At 45.1% G+C, this 22,086-nt stretch overlaps 1 protein-coding gene across 3 annotated transcripts; it reads left to right on the forward strand.

The window, feature by feature from the left end:
• The first annotated feature begins 1,107 nt into the window (after positions 1-1,107).
• Positions 1,108-22,063, forward strand: PTGES3 (prostaglandin E synthase 3). Of its 3 annotated transcripts, XR_008793280.1 has the most exons (9): positions 1,109-1,356; positions 12,672-12,785; positions 12,910-12,979; positions 13,548-13,646; positions 13,983-14,072; positions 19,362-19,424; positions 19,578-19,639; positions 20,523-20,547; positions 20,736-22,063. XR_008793280.1 is itself a non-coding variant. In XM_056120007.1 (8 exons), coding segments are annotated over exons 1-8 (483 nt in total). In that variant the 5' UTR covers positions 1,108-1,354; the 3' UTR covers positions 20,756-22,063. The 3 variants fall into 3 exon arrangements, 2 of the variants coding, with proteins under 2 accessions (XP_055975982.1, XP_055975983.1); XM_056120007.1 differs by lacking the exon at positions 19,578-19,639 and having other exon boundaries at positions 1,108-1,356; XM_056120008.1 differs by lacking the exons at positions 19,362-19,424; positions 19,578-19,639.
• Positions 22,064-22,086: the final 23 nt, after the last annotated feature.

Genomic DNA, 22,086 nt, shown 5'->3' on the forward strand with positions numbered 1-22,086 from the left:
CAAGGACTGCACCAGGCTGTTTTCTGGCGGCGGCAGCGGCGTTGATCAAACTCAAGATGAACCTTTTTTGTTTTGGGGCCCACATCAAGTGCTCTGGGGTGCAGGGGGACGTCGTGGTGACAGGGTTGAACCCAGGGCTTCTGCAACGCAAAGCATGAGTCTCTGAAACATCTCTGTGGCCCTCAGCTGTGTTGATGGGACCTGAGCAGAGCCCCACTTCGGCGTCAGTTCCTGCCCGGTACAGCACAGCTCTTAGGTCCTTATGCTGAAAGCAAAGCCTCCCCTCCTCCCCCACCCTGTGTTCAAATGTTCCACTCCAGCATGAAGGAACCTTCGAGAGTAGGCAAGTACTGTTTGAAGTCTCTTTATTATTTTCTCCCCTAACGAGCCTAATCCGGCGGCCTCGCTCGCTGCTAATCTCGGAAGACCAACAGGGCCGCCCCTCCCCCACCGGCGTGCCCGCAACCCCCAAGCGCCCCAGTCCTGCCACTTCCAGAAACCCGGACTCGCCTCGGATAACCCTGTCACACCTCCACCACTGTTCCCTCACGGCAGGCCGACGGCCCGCCCCCGGGGCTCCTCCCGGGGCAAACGTCTCCGGTTTCCGCAGCCCCGGCCCCAGGGGCTCCGACCTTCGCAAAAATGGCGAGCTGGACCCCGGCCCTCCATTCTTAATTTGCGATCTTTTCGCGGTGGGAGGTTTCCTGGGGAGGAGGCCGGGCCCAAGGCCCCATTTTCCTTTTCCAGCCTCCCCGTGTCCACGCAGCCGTTTCTCCGGAGACGGCCTGGCGCGCGGCCGGCCGGGCGGTTGGGCGGCCAACGGTTTTCGGCCGCGGGCGGGGGGCGGCGGAGAGCGGGAGGCGAGGCGGGAAGGAGGCGGCGCCCGGGCGCGGCGAAGGGCAGGCCCAGCTCGCGGAAAGCTCGCGAAGGCCCCGCGAGGCCCCGCCCTTTCCGTAGAGATCTCTAGAAAGCCGCGCCGGGGCCCGAAAACAAAGAGTGCGCACGCGCGGCGGCGGGGCCCGGGCATTTTGCTGCGTCACTCGCCGCCGCCCGACCTCACCACCCCTCGCTCGCTCGCTCGCGCGCACGCACGTTCATTCTCCCGTTCTCGCGCCCCTCGCCTCCAGTCGCCTCTGCTCCCGGGCCGGACCAGCCGTCCCGGCGCGCGGTGCATTGTGGGACCCGGGTCGAGCCCGCAGCCGCCGCAGCCGCCGCCGTCGCCGGAGGGAAGCGAGCCGAGGCCGCGACCGGGAGCAGACGCCGGAGTGGCCGCCCGAGAGGAGCCGACTCCTCAGCAGCCGCCGCCGCCGGAGAGGCCCGCCCACCCGCTCGCGCCTTCCCTGCCCCGTCCACCATGTGAGTGCGACCCCCGGGCCGAAGGGCGCCGGGGGGGGGGTTCCCGGAAAGCCCCCCCCCGCCGGCGCACCCCTCCTCCCGCTCGGGGCCCCTCGCGTTCGTCCCCACCGACCCGGGCCGCGGGGTGGGAGGTCCGGTGGCCTGGTTCCGGTTGCCGTTGGCGGGCGGAGGACATTTTTCCTCCACACGTTCGCCGCTCGCACCTCCAAACCGCCCCCGGGCCTCCCCGGAAAGCCCGTTCGGGCCCCGGGCCGGGCCGGGGGGCCGCGGAACGTTCCCGCCGCCGAGATTGGAGGCCTCCCCTCGCGCGAGCGGCGGGCCCGGCGGAGGCGGGACCCTCGTGGCGCGCCGTACCGCGCGGGGGCCGGCCGGACTCGCAGCCTCGGGTCGGGCCCGGCCCCCGCCGGGAGCGGGGTGGGGGAGGGCGGGGGGCGCCGCCGGCGGGCCCGCACCACGCGGCCCGGCGCGCTCGGCGACGGGTCTTGCTAGGCAACGAGAGGGCGGCCATGCCGGCTCCCCGAGCTCCGTGGCGCGGGGGGCCCGGGCCGCCGTGGGCCGAGCTGGTCCTGTGCACGTGTTTGGTCGAGAGCCACTTGGGGACGCTTCCCGAGCTCCGCGTCCCGCGTTAGTGACGACGAGGTGGTACTAACCGACTCGCCGTCGAGGGGCCCGGGGCTGGCCGCCGGCTAGTAATCGCCGTACGGGGAGGGGGAGACAGACTCATCTCGAGCCCGCTCAGAGGTTCAGACGACCGACCGTGTTGTTTGCATCCAAGCGAGGCGCTGGCCCCTGCGTCCAAGCCTCGTATTAGTGGGGGGAAAGCTTGAGCCTTTCCCCGAGCTGCGGGGTTCAGATTTTTGGTCGGAACTGAACGTTGTATGGGGAACGGGGGGGGGAGCATTTTTATTTTTCTGAGAAAAGTTACTTCGAAGAGTTTACTCAATGAAGTCGTGATCGTTGACGGTAAGTGTAGTTGGTGAGAAATCCAAGTGGAAAAGTGAAGCATACTTTACAGCCAGTTGAGCAGAGAACACGCCTGGAGAAGGCTTGTATTACTGTAAAAAAGGATATTAGAAATTAGAATTTCCACAACCCCCCCCCCCCAAAAAAAAACTGTCTCGTGAAAGATGATTTTAATTATGCCTTTCTCTTTAAAATCTGTCATTTGAACGAAGGGGAAATGAATTTAAGGTAAAAATTATCTACTTACTAGATAAACATTGTCAAATGAAATTAGGGCTGCCATTTAGCTCCGAAGGGGTGGATGGAGTACATGCCTCCCATGTGTGGGGCCCTGGTTTCTATCCTAGACCTCCCCCCCCCAAATAAAAAACAAAACAGGAATAGAACAAAGAAATGGATGAGAGAAATCGTACAGCGGGTAAGGCGCTTACTTTGCACACATTCGATACAGGTTCCATCCCCGGCACCTGGTATGGGTCCCTGAGCACTGCTTGGTGTGACTCAAAAGTAAGGAAAAGACATAGAAGGAGACATTTTACTTTATGGAAGTCACATAAAATAGCGAAGTAAGTGGGTAGTAAGTTACATAAATAGATTTAAAACTCCGATGAAAAGTATTAGAAAGCAGCATATCCTCAATTATTTTAAAATCTTTAAAGATGAGCGGGCAAAAAAGAGTAAAAAGAACAAGTCTCCTTAAGATGTTTAGTAAGTGCCATCTTGCAGATTCTGTAAGTACTTCATGGAACTTAATTACTTCAATAAGTTTACCACAAGATGAGGGGCTGGAGCGATAGCACAGTGGGTAGGGCGTTTGCCTTGCACACGGCTGACCCGGGTTCAAATCCCAGCATCCCATATGGTCCCCGAGCACTGCCAGGAGTAATTCCTGAGTGCATGAACCAGGAGTAACCCCTGAGCATCGCCAGGTGTGAACCAAAAAAAAACCAATAAGTTTACAAGATGATTATTACAAGTCGTTATTTGAGCTGGGAAAAAACTTTTTTTGTTCTTTTTGTGTCACACCTGGCGATGTACAGGGATTACTCCTGGCTCTGAACTCAGGAGTCACCCCTGGCGGTGCTCAGGGGACCATATGGAATGCTGGGAATTGGATCCGGGTTGGCCGTGTGCAAGGCAAAAGCCCTACCCACTGTCCTATCTCTCCAGCCCCGAAAAAACCTTTAAAGGGCTATCCAGTCCTACAAAGAAGCTTGCTGATAATTCTTTTTGTTGGTGTGCTATAGACTTCTAGGATGTGAAGATATCCATTGAATATCTTGAGGATTTTGGGGGGCCTCCCAGCAGCCAGTGCTCAGGACTTACTCCTGGCTCTGCGCTCAGGAATCACTTCTGCTGTACTGGAGATATCATATAGGGTGCCAGGTAATCCAACCTGGGTTGGTTTGTGCAAATCAAAGCCTTATTTGAAAAGTAAAATGTTTAATTTCTCTCTGTGCTCTATGGATCATTTTTACTGATGAGATCTTGTGACCAGCTTTAACTTTGGTAAAATTTTTACTATGTTGTTACAGGAGGTTTGTTGGAAAGACTTCCCAAAACCTTTGATCCTTAGCCCCCAAACAAATTATAATATCATCTGTGGTTAATTTCTGTATGTTAAGGAAATGTAACCAGTGATGGCCTTTGTTCAGTGTTGATTTCCTAACCACTGTAACCTGGCAACTTGATTTTCTTTTTTCCTTTTTTCTATGCTTAGTTAGACTTTAACTAAAAGGCAGTAGAAACTGGAAGTTACAAATCTCTTGGCTTTGAACCCAGTGTGTATTGGTAATAAAGATTTTTTTGTTTAACTATTTTTTATTTTTGCTTTTTTTGTCACACCCAGGGGGCTACTCCTGTCTGTACTCAGGAATCGCTCCTGGAAGTGCTTGGGGGACCGTATGGGATGCCCGGGATCAAACCCCCGGCTTGCTGCATGCAAGACAGACGCCCTACCTGTTGAACTATCCCTCTGGCCCAAAAATTAAGTTTCTTGATTTGATTATGTGATCAGCTTAATATTTTAAAAACCAGTAATTGATATTTTATAGCATAATTTAGACTATTTTTGGAGGCCACACCTCTGTTGGTATCTTTGGAACCCAAACAGTGTTGGTTTCAGGGCTACCACGTGATTGCCATGTGCCCTAGTCTTTTGAGCTGTTTTCCTGGCCCAGTATCTTTAATGGCTGACTTTTGTGGTTAGGAAGCTACACCCAGTGTTCTCCGGGTATTTTGGCACTGGAACCATATGGTGTGCTGGGGATAGAACCCAAGTTAGCTGTGAAATCTGCAAGGCAATTAGAAAAACTCTGGCTGCCACCTTCTTTGTTTAAATGTTATATAGTTCTTTTGGTTTGGGGCCATATCCTGCAGTGCTCAGGGTTTTATTCCTGATTTCATGCTTGTGGCACAGACTACCTACCCAATGTGCTGTCTCTCTGACCCCACAATATAAAATGGTTTTAAAGCTAGAGAGAGTACCTGCAGTCAGGCATCTCTAATAAATAGGCTGTGCAAGAAATAATGGTTGGCCTTGAAAGAGAGCTCCTTCTGGGAGGTATGCAGGAATTGGGCTGCTTTGTTACCCGAAGAGGGGGAGGATTCCACATATGGCACAGTGCTCAGGGGCCACTCCGGTGATGCTCAAGGTATCTTATATGTGGTGCTAGAGTCTGGAACCATTGTATATAGCACTAGGCTTTACTACTAAGGTCTAAGAGGATGCTCCCATTCCCTCATTAGAACTGTAGTATTTGTTCTCTATACTATCTCTCTGAATGAGAATTCGAAAGAGCCTTGAATATAGCACTTTCTTAAAAATCTCAGGGCTAGGATGAAGGAGATGTTACTGGGGCCTGCTCGAGGCAATCGATGAATAACAGGATGGTCGTGATTCGTGACTATCTCTCTGGCGATCCAAGTGCCTATCATGTGGCTGCAGCTCTGTAATGCAGTTCTTACTCTGGTACAACATAGAGTCCTGAGCACTGCTATGCGTGTCTCCAAACCCTAGTCTTATTCCTATTTTATCTTTTTATCCAAATAATAGTAGGCTTCACTGAGGATAAACTTGGACCAGATACATAACTCAATGGATAGATTGCCTGCTTTCTATCACAGAAGTACGATTTAGATCCCAGCACGACATGATTCCTAGTAGCACTGCTGGGAGCCATTCCTGAGCACTATCAGGTGTGGACCTGCACCTCCTTCCAAAAATTAGACTGAGCATGTAATGCAGTAGAGCTCATGGACCCATGTTTTTGTGTTTGAGGCAACACACACACACGAACAAGGTGGTATGTCTACTACCCAAAAGTAAAGGAAATAAACGTGGATTATTTTATTACTTTATGGACTAGAGTGCATTCTTTGCGTGTAGGAACTGCATCTTTGGCAACTTCGGGGCAGCCTCCAGACAAGAATAATAAAGAATAATAAGCTCATGTGTGGGGTTGGAGCAATATAGCACGGCAGGTAGGGCATTTGCCTTGCACCTGGCCGACCTGGGTTCAATTCCCAGCATCCCATATGGTCCCCTGAGCACCGCCAGGAAGAATTCCTGAGTGGTGCAAAGCCAGACCGGGTGTGACCCTCCTCCCTCCCCAAAAAAGAATAAGCTCATGTGTCCAGAGAGATAATTGGTAGGACACCCCTCCCCCCCCCCCCCGCAAAAAAAAAAGCTGGTGAGAGTACAGCAGGTAACATGCTGCCTTGCATGTGCCCACCCTAGGTATGATATCTGACACCACATACGATCTCCTAGCACCTCCAGGAGTGATCCCTGAGTGCAGGGGCAGGAATAAATCCTGAGCACAGCTGGGTGTAGCCCAAAGACCAAAACTGAAAAGGGTACTGCTAGTGTTATCTTAATGCTCTTTGAAGGTATTAATAACTAAAGATGATGTATTGCATGTTTTACATTCAGAAAGAACACATGACATCAGCTCAGCAATTTGTGATAAGCTACTTTAGAAAGTGTGAACCATTGTTGGTACATACTTGCATGTTGAAACAACAAGTTGGGGCAGGAGAAATAGTACACTAGTAGGGTGCTTGCTTGTTTTCAGCACACTATCAGCACAGCTGGTGTGGCCCAAAAACCAAAAAATAAAATTGTGTTAGACTTAAAAGATTTGTCACATGATGTGGAAATTTGTTATTATATGAGATAATTATATACGTGTGTGTATATATTATTAGATTGGGGGGGCTTTTTGGATCACACCTTGTGATGCTTAGGGGTTACTCCTGGCTCTGCGCTCAGGAATTACTCCTGGTGGTGCTTGGGGGACCATAAGGGATGCCAGGGATTGAACCCGGATCAGCCACATGCAGGGCAAGTGTCCTACCCACTCTGACCCCTAGGATACATTTTATAATAACACAAATCCTATGAGAGTATGATGTGTTTAAGGGAGCCTAATTTAAACTACATTTAGATTTATAAACATACACTAATTTGTTTCACTAAATTTTAAGGCAAGTGTAGTGGGGAATGTGCACTGGAGGAGGGAGGAGGGTATTTGATCATTGTGTGATTATAACTCAAATATGAAAGCTTGTAACTATCTCACAGTGATTCAATAAAAGTTTTAAAAAGCCAGAAATTTTAAGGCAAGTGTTCTACCACTTAGCCCTGTTCCAGACTAAATTCTGATAGACTTTTAAGTCTTTGTGTTTAATAATATGAGGGTCTGATGTATCTGCTTGTAAAAACTTATGAACAGAATGGAATACTATGCAGCTCTAAGAAAGAACAAAGTCGTGCACTTTGCAGCAACATGGATAGAATTGAGGCTACCATTGAGTCAAGTAGAGCAGAATGAAAGGGTTAATACAGAATGTCTTTCTCATGGGACTTAAAAGATATACAGCCAGGTAGCAACAAAGATCCAAAGGGCAACAAAATGGGGGGACTAACAGATGAGTTGGGAAGGGGGGATCTTTGGGGGAGGGTTATAGGTGTGGTGTTGGGATTATGTCCATGGACCAATAGTACAGCAGGTAGGGCTCTTGCTTTGTACACTGATGACCTGTGTTTGATACCCAGCATCTCATATCGTCCGCAGAACATCACCTGGAGTAATCCCTGAGCACGGCTAGGTGTGGTCAGAAAAACCACTTTTGTGAACAGTGGGTGGAGAGAGCAGAGGTTAAGTTTCTTACTTTGCATGTGACTATCCTTGGCTGACTTTGGATCTATACCCCACACAACATAAGGTTCCCCAAGCTCAGCCAAGAGTACCTCCTTACCACTGCCCGTGTGTGTGTCCAATATTTACAAGTATCTATTATATGTGGGGGAAAGAGATTGGGGCTTTGGTCATAGTGTTAGTTATAAAGATATGTTACAGTTTATTGATAAAGGATATTGTAACTCAAGATTCCTCCCTTTTTCCTCTTCTCCTGGACAGGGTACACCCACTGTTACTCAAAAGACTTTTCTAGCTCAGTGCCTAGGGTTTCTCCTAGTGGTGTTTTGGGGTGTGAGTGCCATGCAGTGCTAGGGATTGATCATGGCTCCCTCTGCAAAGCATCTGTTTGCTGCCTTATGATTTATACATGTTTAGATACAAATATTTTCTGCAAAAATTAGTGATTGCTCATATATAAAAATGGGGAGGGTTTTTTTTGTTTTGTTAGGTTTCTAACTTTTTGTTTTGGGGCACACTTGGCAGTGTTGAGGCACTCCTAGCTTTGCACTCAGCAATCATTCTTTGGCTTAGAGGACCATATGGGATGCAGGGAATAGAAGCTCTAGTACCCCTGGCTAGGTTAGGAAACTATATGTGGTGCTGAAGAATCAAACCAGGGTTGGCAGGCCAACAAGCCAATCCCTGGACTCTCTCTGGCCCTGGTTGTTTTAGCCTTTTTGTTTCATTTTGTTTTGACATCATATCCAGTGGTGCTTGAACTGGGGGGGGGGGGGGGGGGGGTTGTTGCTTAGAGGTTATAATTGGTTAGACATTTTATTCCAGATCAGAACTGGAGTTCTTTTTTTGTTGCAGGATGAGGCTGCTTGGTTACTTGCAGCAGTGCTGGGGGGTGCTGGTGACTATATTCAGTTATTTAGGTTTGGTTTTCATTTTGTTTTTTCAGTGAAACAAAATAGTTATTATTGAACAAAAACTTAGAAAGATGGAGGGGAGGCTTGATCTTCAAGCCCATTTTCATCTTGAGCACATTTCTCTTGCTTGTCTCTCTGCTTGCTCTGAAGAAGCCTGTGTAATCTTTTCAACATATTTCCCCACTTGAACATCTTTTTAAGCAAATTTCATTCAGTAAATACCTTTCTTCACAAGAAGGAAGGGGGAACGGGAAGAAAGGAAGGAAGAAGAGGGTGAGAAGGAAGGAGAAATTGAAGAAAGAGAAAGAAAGACTATATTTAATTACTGTGATTAGAGGTTTAAAAGGAAAGAGTTTGTTTGTTTGGCTTTATTTTTTTTGCTTTTTGGGTTATACCCGGCGATACACATGGGTTCCTGCTGGCTCATGCACTCAGGAATTGCTCCTGGCGGTGCTCAAGGGACCCTATGGGATGCTGGGAATCGAACCCGTTTCGGCTGTGTGCAAGCCAAACACCCTACCTGCTGTGCTATTGCTCCAGCCCCAGCTTTTTTCTTTTTGACCCACATCAAGTGATGGATCTGGTTACTCCACCAGTGACTGTCTTTCCAGCCCCGTTTTTTTTTTTCCCCTTTAATTGCTAATTTGTAAGGAATTGAAGCTTTCTCATCTTCTGGTGTAGAATTGTTATCTTTCTCTTTGAGAGTTTCTGTATTCGTTATATTTGAATGAATCTCAAATTTTTCTGTTCTTTCTGATGCTAACATTGTTTTGGCTGAATAGAGAGAGACCTTTAATGTTGCTTTCTGCTTGGCTTAGAATTCATTTGCGAAGATCCCTGAACTTTGCTATATTCCCCATGGCAGACCTGTAGTCTGTCATTTCTCTAGAAATACTGGTTCATTTAGGGTACTTTGATCATTAGTGCTTTTTAAGAATGCAGGTCTAGGACTGGAGTGATAGTGCAGCAGTTAGGCCTTTTACCTTGCACTCAGCCAACCAAGGTTCGTTCCCAGGCACTCCACTAACTGGGGCCAGAGAGATAGGTGCTGCTTACTGCAGGTAAGGAGTTTATCGTGCACTTGCCTTGTAGCTCAGTTTGAGAGAATATGTGAACCTACTAAATCGTAGCACTGTAGCACTGTCCTCCCATTGTTCATTGATGTGCTCGAGCGGGCACCAGTAATGTCTCCATTGTGAGACTTGTTACTGTTCTTGGCATATTGAATATGCCACAGGGAGCTTGCCAGGCTCTGCTGTGCACTGGGTGGGATATTCTGGGTAGGTTGCCGGGCTCTCTGAGAAGGATGGAGGAATCGAACCTGCGTCGGCCGCGTGCCAGGCAAACACCCTACCTGCTGTGCTATCGCTCCGCCTTACTAAGTTTTAGTTAACCTGAGAAGGGGGATGGTTCAATGCTAAATATGAGTAGCTAAATATGAGGCCAAAGTAAGTCCCTGCTGCTAAATGCAAGCAGGTTTGGGGCAGTTGACTGTAACTTTGCTTTTAGATCAGGAATCAGTTTAGGTGTAAGTTTCTTTCAGTATTTAACTACACTGATCCCCCCCCCCCGTTTTGTGGGGAGCACTTTGGTGGCATACATGGAGGTGTTTAAGGGCTACTCCGGGTGGTGCCATGGATTGAACCTGTGGTTAGGTACTTGCAAGCTGACTCCCTTACCTCCTGTTCTCTCTTGGGCCCAGTAAATGGTACCATAGGGGGTGAGGTTTGTGTGGGACGGGGGGGGTGGGGGGGGTGGGGGGTGAGGTGCACGTGGAATGCTGGGGGTCAGCCGCATGCAAGGCAAGCACCTTAACCCTTGTGTTATTTCTGTCCCCTAAATTATATTTTCAAATTTATAATTTCCATATAACTTTCAGATTCTCAAGTAAAAGATACATTTTGAAATTGATAATCTTGTGAGAGCTCTTTGACCTTGGGTGAAAACTTGACATGCATAAAGTTTAGGTTTGGTCCCCAAAACTGCTGGGTGTGACCCCCAAAATTGGACAGCTATGCTTTTTAGATTATCATTGAAACTCCCTTCTTCCTCTCCTCCATAAATGGTGCAGAGACCGGGGGAGCCTGAGGATCACTCCCAATAAAACTTGGCTCTGCTCTGTTCACTTGATGCATCTGTATTTAGCCCCAGAGGTGTCTCCTCCTCTTCCCCCCTCCCCCCTTTTGGTATTTTTGGGCCATAACAGGCAATGCTCAGGGAATACATAGGAATTCCTCCTATAGTATTGAGGTGCGGGGAGGGGAAACGGGATGACCATATGGGGTACCCATCGCACCCAGGTCTTTTTGCATGCAAGGCAAAGGCCCTAACTGCTGTACTATTTGTCCATCTTCACATACTTGCTTTTAAAGAAATAATTGCAGCAGTTTTCAGTGGTGACTTTACACAGTAGTGGGATTGAACCCCCTCTCTGCTGCACGTCAGGCCAAGCATCTTACCCACTGTAGTATCTTCAGCCCTGGGTTTTCTCTATTGTTTTTGAGTTACATCTAGTATCACATGTGGGAGGTCCAGGGTTGATTAGCACGTCATGACGCCAGACCAAGCATTAATAGATGTGGTCATGAAATCAAAAAAAAAAAAAGAAGAAAGAAATGGAATAGAATATTCTAGAAACTTACCTATATCTACAAATATTTGTCTTGAGTAACTTGTCTAAATGTTATAAAGTTCTTTAAAAATACTTTCATCAGGTCTGGAGCAATAGTACAGCAGGCAGGGCATTTGCCTTGCATGACGCTGACCCTGGTTAGATTCCCAGCATCCCATATGGAACCCCTGTGCATATATATATATATATATATATATATATATATATATATCATAGGGGTCAGAGAGGTAATACGGGATTAAGATACTAAGGCATTTGGTTTGTATATACACAGCCTCAGTTACATCTCCAGAATCAAATTTGTGGATTAGTTGTGAAGCTGGGCCATTTACCTGGCCATGACTGTGGGGGGAAATTCAATTTTTTCACAAAAATATGTCTGTGAGAATTTGTTTGCTATAGGGAGTGCTAAGCTGCTTTATCAGCAGAAATAAACTATCAGAACTTTTGTTTGGGGGCCATACCTGGAGATACATTAGGATTTAATCCTAGCTCTTCCTTCACTCAAGGCCCAGGGGAACATATTGGTTGCTGGGAACTGACCCCAGTCAGCTGCAAGCAAGGTGTCTTACCCCTAATGAGAATTTGATGATGAGAAACACTTCCCCCCCCCCCCCCCCATAATTTTTAAATTCTTACACAATTTGGTGGAAATATTTGGGAGGTGGGTTTAGACCATATGTGCTTAAGAGGCTGTGCCATGGCTGGAATCAGGACACCCCCGCCCTCCATTTACATTTTTTTGTATGCTCTCCAACCTTTCCAGCTAGTGTTGTTCCCCTACCTACTAAACTAAAAATTAGTTTACAGTGGATTTGGGCTGGAGCAAAGGCACAGCGGGGTAGAGCATTGGCCTTGCACGCAGCTTACCTGGGTGCAATTCCTCTGCCCCTCTCGAGAGCCTGGTAAGCTACCCATGAAGTATTCCATATGCCAAAAACAGTAACACCAGTTACTGGAATTGATGAACAACAGAAGGACAGTGCTACAGTATAATTCATTGTTTTCCCCAAGGGGTGAATCAGGTGGGCAAGGAGGTTAAGTTCAAGTGCCAGTGGATATTCAGGCCCTGTAGTACCTGAAGCCCAAAGCCCCTTAATGCCACACCCAGCACTTGGTTGGGAGGCCCCTTGGTACACTGAACCAGGGTGGGTTGCCTGAGCCATCCTTCCCTTTATTGCTGCTGTTTTTGATCTTGAGGGGGGGCACACCCAGCTATGCTTAGGAATCACTCTTGGTGCTGGTGAACTTATGGGAAATCAAAAGTGGTCAGCCACAAACAAGGCAAGCACCTACCTACCATGTATCATACTATGTTTGATTTTGTTTTTTCCTGGTTTTTCAAATGTACATTTCTGTAGAAGTGAATTAGGAACAGGTCTCAAAAGGAATAGCATATCAATTTTGGAAAGTACCTAATTAGATTTAACATTTCTCTCCTTTTTAATCTTATGTTCTATTGTGAAATTAATACTGTTTTAATTTAGAATGCAGCTACTAGGAAAAAATGCTTCCATTTGAATTCTAATATACTTCCTCAGAAAACACTAATAAAGTTGAGAAATGTTACTCTCAGTATGCTGCACTCTGGGGGTTTTATAACTGGTTCATGAATTACAACTTTGTGTTTATTTTTGTTTGTAGGCAGCCTGCTTCTGCGAAATGGTACGATCGAAGGGACTATGTCTTCATTGAATTTTGTGTTGAAGACAGTAAAGATGTTAATGTAAACTTTGAAAAATCTAAACTTACATTCAGGTAAGTGACTTTTTACAGCATATTTCAGGCAGCTGAATAGCCTTAGTTCATTTTCTGTTTCAGTGATTATCAACACTTCGAAGAAGCTCATTCTTTTCTTTTCTCCCCCCCCCCCCCCCCATAGCTGTCTTGGAGGAAGTGATAATTTTAAACATTTAAATGAAATTGATCTTTTTCACTGTATTGACCCAAATGTAAGTAGTCTTAATGCTTTAATAACGCTATTTAAGTCATGATTAAATGGACACACTTAACTGATTAGGACTAAGCACTAATTGTGTTAACATTTCAGAAAATTACATATATTTTGCAATATTTCTCCTTAATTATAGTGTTTGCTATATACTCTTTTCTTACTATTACTGTTGGGAATTAAGACAAATATTCTGATTGCTTGTCTTTTCAAAGTAATAGAATCTTGATGGGGTGTACCTAAGTGGTAGGAGAAATATGTTAGAAATAAGAGATTTTGGGCTGGAGAGATAGCACAGCGGGTAGGGCGTTTGCCTTGCATGTGGCCGACCCGGGTTCGATTCCCAGCATCCCATATGGTCCCCTGTGCACCGCCAGGTGTCACCCAAAAATAAAAATAAGAGATTTTATTCTAATCACCTCTGTACTGAGATTTTTTCCTCTTCAGTTCTGTATATTAGATTTTAGTAGTCTGTGGGTTGTTTAAAGAAAATAGAGGTAAAGGATTGACAAGCTATGGTGAAACAGGAAGAACAAATAGCATAATGTTGCTCTTACTTTTATTTTTAGGATTCCAAGCATAAAAGAACGGATAGGTCAATTTTATGTTGTTTACGAAAAGGAGAATCTGGCCAGTCATGGCCAAGATTAACAAAAGAAAGGGCAAAGGTAGGTTTTATTTCTCCCCACTCCCTCTTTTCCTTTTTAGTATCATTGCTGAAATTTTAATGTTTTAAATATAAGAGATTTGTGTCATATAGGAATATGATATGTTTCCTGAGGATAACTGAATCTTTGTCTTTTGAATGTGTTCCTCTACTTTCAGGGCTTAGTACATGAAAATAGTTTGGTTTATCATTACTGGGTTTGACTTGACTATTTCTAGTGTACTTTGTTTAACTCCATGTTTTACTGATGAATACTAACATAGAGGTCCAAAATGTAGTTAATAGGTGAATGCCAGTGAGTTGAACTAATCACTGGGTGACGTTTTCATTGATCTAGCTTAATTGGCTTAGCGTGGACTTCAATAATTGGAAAGATTGGGAAGATGATTCAGATGAAGACATGTCTAATTTTGACCGTTTCTCTGAGGTAAGTTCTTAAATGCCTTTTTGCATCTCCCTCTGAGTGCCTGTCTATGTACTCAGTGTAATTTAGTAGCTAGTGGGACGTAGACCTGCATTATTTTAAGTTCTTATTGTATGGAATTAGTTTTCTTTTTTTTTTTTTTTTTTTTTTTTTTTTTTTTTTTTTTAATTTATTGAATCACTGTGGGAAAGGTTACAAAGCTTTCAGGTTTATGTCTCAGTCATGCAAATATCAAACACATTTCCCTTTACCAATACTTATTTTTTACCATGAAGAACCCCAATAAAACCCCACCCCCCACCCCTCCTCGTCCCTGTGAAGCAGATGAATTCTAGTTAACACTCTATCTGCTTTGATTAGATTCATTGTTTCAATAAAAGATTCACCACTATTATTTAGAGTTTACCCCCCCCCCCCAAATCAGACATGCTGAAAAAGCATTGTGAAGTGATTTGCTTTCTACGGCTGGGTTCAAGAATTAAATGTTGGTTTTGGATTTCTGCTCTTTTACCTATTGACCCTGGAAGTATTTCTACTGAAAGTCAGATAGTTAAGAAATTGGTTTCTGTGTTCTGGAGTCCTGGCCGTGCTGGAGAGCCGCTCGCGGGGGGCAACCGGTGGCCTCGGTAGGGCGTGAAGGGCGGACCGAAACGCCCCCCTTCCCATGAGGTTTTAGTCGCCCTCACACTCCCGGCTCATACCTGCTGTCCACAAGGCTCCCATGTGGCCGCCATCTTTCTTTCCAAAGAGGAGAGGGCGAATGGGGCAACACCCTTTCCCCTCCGGCAGACTTGATGGCCTGGATCAATGCAGAGTCCGTTCACTTTTCTGCTCCAAGCTGCCGGGTTCTGCATTAAGTCCTTGTGCTTCTGGGGCCGTGGCCGTGCTGGAGAGCCGCTCGCGGGGGGCAACTGGTGACCTCGGTAGGGCGTGAAGGACGGACCAGAACGCCCCCCTTCCCATGAGGTTTTAGTCGCCCCCACACCCCTGGCTCATACCTGCTGTCCACAAGGCCCCCATGTGGCCGCCATCTTTCTTTCCAGAGGGAGGAGGGCGGAAGGGAGCAACACCCTTTCCCCTCTGGGCAGAAATGATTGCCTGGATCAACGCATAGTCCTTTCACTTTTCTGCTCCAAGCTGCTGGGTTCTGCATTAGGTCATTGTGCTTCTGGGGCTGTGGCCGTGCTGGAGAGCCGCTCGTGGGGGCAACTGGTGGCCTCGGTAGGGCGTGAAGGGCGGACCCAAACGCCCCCCTTCCCATGAGGTTTTAGTGGCCCCCACACTCCCGGCTCATACCTGCTGTCCACAAGGCTCCCATGTGGCCGCCATCTTTCTTTCCAGAGAGGAGAGGGCGAATGGGGCAACACCCTTTCCCCTCCAGCAGACTTGATGGGCTGGATCAACGCATAGTCCGTTCACTTTTCTGCTCCAAGCTGCTGGGTTCTGCATTAAGTCCTTGTGCTTCTGGGGCCGTGGCCGTGCTGGAGAGCTGCTCGTGAGGGGTGACTGGTGACCTCGGTAGGGCGTGAAGGACGGACTGGAACGCCCCCCTTCCCATGAGGTTTTAGTCGCCCCCACACCCCCGGCTCATACCTGCTGTCCACAAGGCTCCCATGCGGCCGCCATCCTTCTTTCCAGAGAAGAGAGGGCGAATGGGGCAACACCCTTTCCCCTCCGGCAGACTTGATGGACTGGATTAACGCATAGTCCTTTCACTTTTCTGCTCCAAGCTGCTGGGTTCTGCATTAAGTCCTTGTGCTTCTGGGACTGTGGCCGTGCTGGGGAGCCGCTCGTGGGGGGCAACTGGTGACCTCGGTAGGGCGTGAAGGACGGACCAGAACGCCCCCCTTCCCATGAGGTTTTAGTGGCCCCCACACCCCCGGCTCATACCTGCTGTCCACAAGGCTCCCATGTGGCCGCCATCTTTCTTTCCAGAGGGAGGAGGGCGGAAGGGAGCAACACCCTTTCCCCTCTGGGCAGAAATGATTGCCTGGATTAACGCATAGTCCTTTCACTTTTCTGCTCCAAGCTGCTGGGTTCTGCATTAAGCCCTTGTGCTTCTGGGGCTGTGGCCGTGCTGGAGAGCCGCTCGTGGGGGGCAACTAGTGACCTCGGTAGGGCGTGAAGGACGGACCAGAACGCCCCCCTTCCCATGAGGTTTTAGTTGCCCCCACACCCCCGGCTCATACCTGCTGTCCACAAGGCTCCCATGCGGCCGCCATCCTTCTTTCCAGAGAAGAGAGGGCGAATGGGGCAACACCCTTTTCCCCTCTGGGCAGAAATGATGGCCTGGGTTAACGCATCGTCCGTTCACTTTTCTGCTCTAAGCTGCTGGTTTCTGCATTAAGTCCTTGTGTTTCTGGGGCTGTGGCCATGCTCCAAACTTAACTCTGATTTTCAGGGAGAAAGATTGGGTGGTTTACTTCTCATTGATCACTTTGTATATAGAGAGATGTCGCGCGGCCGCATAAGCGGCCGCGCGGTTTTGAGAAAAAGTCCTCGTTCCCGCATACTCGAGCTGTGTTTGTAGAGGCTTCTGGTCACCAGGGTTCCATCTGGGGGAGGCGGGATGCGGCGCCTACTCCATCTGGAACTTCCCGGTGCTCTCGGCTCTTTTTGGAACCTGTTTTTTCTTTTTTCTTTTCCTCCGGGATCCCGCACCCTCCATGTGTTCCTTCTCTTATTCTGAACGTTTCAAAGATGTATGGAATTAGTTTTCTATGCATTTGTTTCACCAGGAGGTTGATCAAACACAGGCCTTACACATTTGAGGCATGCACTGTGTAAAGTTGAGTCACATTGGGGCTGGAGTGATAGCACAGCCGGTAAGGCGTTTGCCTTGCATGCAGCCAACCCGGATTCGATTCCCAGCATCCCATATGGTCCCCTGAGCACCGCCAGGAGTAATTCCTGAGTGCAGAGCCTAACCCCTGTGTATCGCCGGGTGTGACCCAAAAATAAATAAATAAAAATGTTGAGCCACATACCAGCAACATTCAATTTCTAAAAGATACGTAAAGACCAAAATTAACTCAGTGAGTTATAATTCAAAATACCTTGCTGGTTGTTTGTGTGTGTGTGTGGATTTCATTATGTTTTGTTTTGGTATGTTGTGGGAGTGGGATCTCTCGCCCACTGGTACCAAGGTTCAGGGCTATTCCTTTCATGGTTTAGGGGGACCATGCGATGCCAGAGATCAAATCCAGCATTCTTAATACAAAGCATGCATTCCAGTCCTTTAAACTATCCCCCAGCCCCTTGCTGTTTTCATTCCAAAATTGGGGACAGAAGTTTTTGTGATAAAACTTGTATTTCAGAGCCTTGAAATACAAATTAGACTTGCAGACTTAGTTCCATTTGAATTGGTCCATATATCTGCATGTGGCTCAAAAGAATTATGGTGAGACGTTCGCTAAGATTGGTGTCCTAGCAGAGTCAAGGTGATTAAGCATATTTTCCCAAACTGTCACCCAAATGTATATATATTGCCATAGCTCAATGATAACTTTTAGGTGAAAGGAGGGATAAAACAATTTTTTTTCTTTTTTCTTCCCCCTCTCCTACTGTTTTGTTTGGGGCCATACCTAGCAATGCTCAGAACTTAATCCTGGCTGTTCACTCTTGACAAGCTTGGAGTACCATATGGAGTATTGGGATGGAACTTCTGGATCAGCTACGTGCAAGACAAGGGCCTTACCCTCTGTACTCTCTTCTCTTGCCCTTCATGTTTGTTTCTTTAACAGCCCAGAGTTAAACAAATTAATTTCCAGTTGTATGCAACTGCCTGCTTATTTATATCTTTCCTCTTTTGAGTTGATGGAATGGTTGTTAGCCATACCCTGGGTTATGCTCCTAGCAGTGCTTAGGGGACCATATGATACCAGAGATAAGACTGTGGTTAACCAAATGCCATGCAAGTGCCTTAACCTCTTTACCATCTCTCTGGCCACAAGGTCTTAAGAATGGTCTCATTGATTCCGCATCAAGTATAGTGTCTTTGTTCTGTACTTTGTTTTCTGCTATAGCTTCTGTCCTTTTTTTTTTTTTCTTAACTGCTTTTGGGGACCTAGCATTGTGTTTGACAGGTTCTGAGTGTTTTTCCTTACTAAAGAAACTTAGTTTTCAGTAGTACCTTCAGAAGTAGGTGAAGTCTTTAACACTGTTTTTGTTTGGGGGCCATACTGGTTGGTGCTGAGTTGCTTACTCAAGGCTCTGTGTTTGGGGATGACTAGATTTCCCCATGTGTAAAGTGTGCATTCAGCCCATGAATGAATGCAACTCTCTCCAACCCCAGTTTATAAGGATTATTGAACACTAGGTTGCCTAGAATTTTGGGGGGAGTGGGGGTGGGATATCCTTTAATTCCAGAATCCAGGTAAGGATATATATTTGAAGTCTTTGGTTTTTGTTTTAGAAAGTTAGGCATGATTATCTTAATGTAAGTATTTCAGAAAAGTTGTAAATTGGGAGATAAATCCTCATTTAGTATTTGCTTATCTTTACCTTTTAAATAATGACTTTATGATCAGAAACAAAGATGCTAAATTGGTAGATCATTTACATATGCCTGTTTTATTTAAAATTTGAGGGCTTTTTCAGTCTGTCTCTAGAATTATGTTGATCTACTGATTTTTTTAAACGTTTATCCTTTGGTTAAACGTTTATCCTTTAAACGTTTATCCTTTGGTTCATCCTTTGGTTTCATATTCAAGCCTTTTTTACAATCTAAAAAGGACCTACTTTTTCATACTACAGGTCCTTCACATTATGTAAAATTACTCTGAAACTCCCATAATACATATGCCACTTAGCTTTAGATATAAAATTTTACAAATCGGGCTGGAGCGATAGCACAGTGGGAAGGGTGTTTGCCTTGCACGCAGCCTACCCGGGTTTGATTCCCAGCATCCCATATGGTCCTCTGAGCACCGCCAGGAGTAACCCCTGTGTATCGCTGGGTGTGACCCAAAAAGCAAAAAAAAAAAAAATCAGTCCCATTCTTTTTCTTGTTATACAGGGTTAATAGAATTTTGGTATTCTAAATAGGTGACTTGCTGGATTAATTTTAATGGTGTCATTTTTTGATGACAACTTAATCTTAATTTCCTAACGAGTTTTCTGTTTTTATGTATAATCTACCTTTTCCAGAGAAAGGGACTTAGTATTTAATTTCCTCTTTTCATTGGTGAAGATATGTAAAACTTCCTATAAAAGTTATTCTAGAGTGTGCAACCTAATTGTTAGGGTTTAATTTGACATTATTTTTAAAACTAATTTTTACACTTCAAATAGATGATGAACAACATGGGTGGTGATGAGGATGTAGATTTGCCAGAAGTAGATGGAGCAGATGATGTAAGTCTAAATTCTTTTCTCTGTTTACTTAAATAGTAAGAATGTATTTATAGGTTGATTTTATATCGATTCAAGATTGCTTTTTTGGCCACTTGATGGTGTTTTTTGTTTGTTTTTTGTTTGTTTTTTGTTTTTCTCCTTTAAAAAATACAGGAAAAGGGGCCGGAGTGATACTACAGCGGGTAAGGCCCTTGCCTTACATGCAGCCAACCCAGGTTCGATTCCCGGCACCACATTTGGCAGCCCCAGCCCCAGCCCCAGCCCCAGCCCCGCCAGGAGTAAACCCTGAGCACAGCCGGGTGTGGCCCAAAAACAAAAAAACATAGGGAACATTGGGGGGAGGGCGTTTTTGTTTTTGTGTGTGTGTTGTGTGCCCTCCCCATCCCACCCCTTTATCTTTTTTTTTTTTTTTTTTTTTTTTTTTTTTTTTTTTTTTTTTTTTGGAGAGAGAAAACAAGCACAGATGGGTACCTTCTAGGGAACTGGTGTCCTGAATGATTTTTACAGGGATCAAAATTCAGAATAATCATTGCATAGAGGCTTTGTATGGTTTATTTAAAAGTAAGTTTAGGAATATTTCAACAGTTAAACAGCACTACAACAAGATTGTTAGAAACTAGTAATAAGCAGGTGGACATTGTGACTCTTAAAGAATATACTAGACCACGCTTTCAATATTCTCCCTTCTTCTGACATCCTTTTAGCATTTTCACAAAACTAGTTCAGTAACGTTCCGAATATAGAGAATTCAATAACTAGTATTAATTATTGTCTTTTGCCAAATTCAGTGATCTTCATATTGAACAGTAATTTTATCTTCCATTGAATGAATGCCAAGAAGAGAGAAAAACATTCTTAACAAGATGATTAATGGCAGGAGATTTAAGTGTGGACTAATTCCCACCGGAAGGCACATATTCAGAGTTCCTCCACTGTACATAAATTCCTCTTAAGTAAACTTAAATTCACTGATTAAAATTCAAAGCTTGAAATAACTATATATCTTTGTATAGTACTTCAACTTTTTAAGGAAAATTGTTCAGTTAGTACAGGACTGATTATTTAAGTTAATAACTTTGTTCATTTTCCCTTCTGCAGGATTCACAAGACAGTGATGATGAAAGTAAGTGACTTTGTAAAATATTACGCAATAGTATTTCATATCAAAGGCCAAATTCAAAATAATTGACTTTTTTACAGTTCTTGTAGGAAAAATGGCTTCTGATAGTCAAAGCAGTTTTTAATAATAAGCTTTGAATTTGGTAGATTGTTTCCTTGTACTTTATATTAATCTTTTCAAAATCCTTTCAGAAATGCCTGATCTGGAGTAAGGAATATCGTCATCACCGGAATTTGAGAAAGAAAAAAATAACTTCTCTTCAAGATTTCATAATTGAGAGAATTCCTGAGTTGGTAGCTCTAAAGGCAGATGCTGTATTTGCCTCCTTAACCCATTTTTCAACCTTTTTTTTTTTTTTAAAGGCTTCACTAAGGGTTGATATGTACCATTGTATGGGGCAATTTTAAGTCAGCTAAGGCAATAACCTTATGCATGAACATTTCCCAGATTTCTCTGACACGTTGAGGTCCTAGGCAATTGATACAGTGGTTATGACAAAACATTTCACCTAAGTCTCCTTTACTTCATAACATAGATAACTGACATGATAGGAAGCTCTTGACTTAGGGAACGATAACTAGATTTTAGAACATGGACTCAAAGTGGCTGAAACAAATTGGTTGATACCATAAATTGGTAACCTTGTTCCTCTGGTATGTCCTTCAGGATTGTTTCACTAAAGTTTTATTTTTTAAAAATTTACATTATTGTATGTAAGTAATCACTTGTCAGTGTTCCAGATGTATTTTAGCTAAAATTAGTGTATGCCCTATTTAGATGGTTTTTGAAGCCTGTACATTTGGTATTGTTTGACCCTTAAACTTCTACATCTCTTAGCATGGAGGACGAAGAAAGGCTGTACATTGTTGCTTAAGAGTCTGTACATTTAGACCAAATTTGTATTTGCACTGTCAGTACGGCAAATGAGTGAAAAAATGTTGATACACTATTGGGTTTTTTAATCTTTTTTTTTTTTTAAATTCAGCTTATCAGGGCTGAAAACCTCAATTTATGTTCATGACAGTGGGTTTTTTTTTTTTAATGTCTACATTCTTTCTAATAAACTGTTGGAAGATTTCTTGGCTGTCCTTTAAGTGTCTGGTTTACTGTAATTTCATGTATTACCATTTACCGGAATGGAGTTATTTTTACTGACGGAACAATTTGGGACTATTCCTCTGTTTGGGGGGAAAAATAAGAGGCTTACTGTAATGTCACAGAAAACCATCTGAAAGTGGATCTGTAATAGAAAATTGTAGATGCACTTTGCAGCAGTTGGAAAAGAAAGTATTGTGATTTGATTGAAATAAAACTAAATGTGTTGTCCTCCTGTAAATCTTTGAGCTTCTGCATTTTGGCAGTTCTTAATTCTCCAGTATTTTTGTATTTGTAAAGCATAAAAATACATTATTTTTGAGCCAGGGATGTGGCCCTGCAGAGAAGTGTATGCCTTGAATGCATGAGGCCTGGGTTTATCCCAGGCACTGCCAAAAGAAAAATAAATACTTTGTATTTCAGGGTTTTGTCAAATATTAAGGGCTT

The sequence above is a fragment of the Sorex fumeus genome, unplaced genomic scaffold, assembly GCF_029834395.1.
Source record: "Sorex fumeus unplaced genomic scaffold, SorFum_2.1 ptg000042l, whole genome shotgun sequence".
Lineage (NCBI taxonomy): Eukaryota > Metazoa > Chordata > Mammalia > Eulipotyphla > Soricidae > Sorex > Sorex fumeus.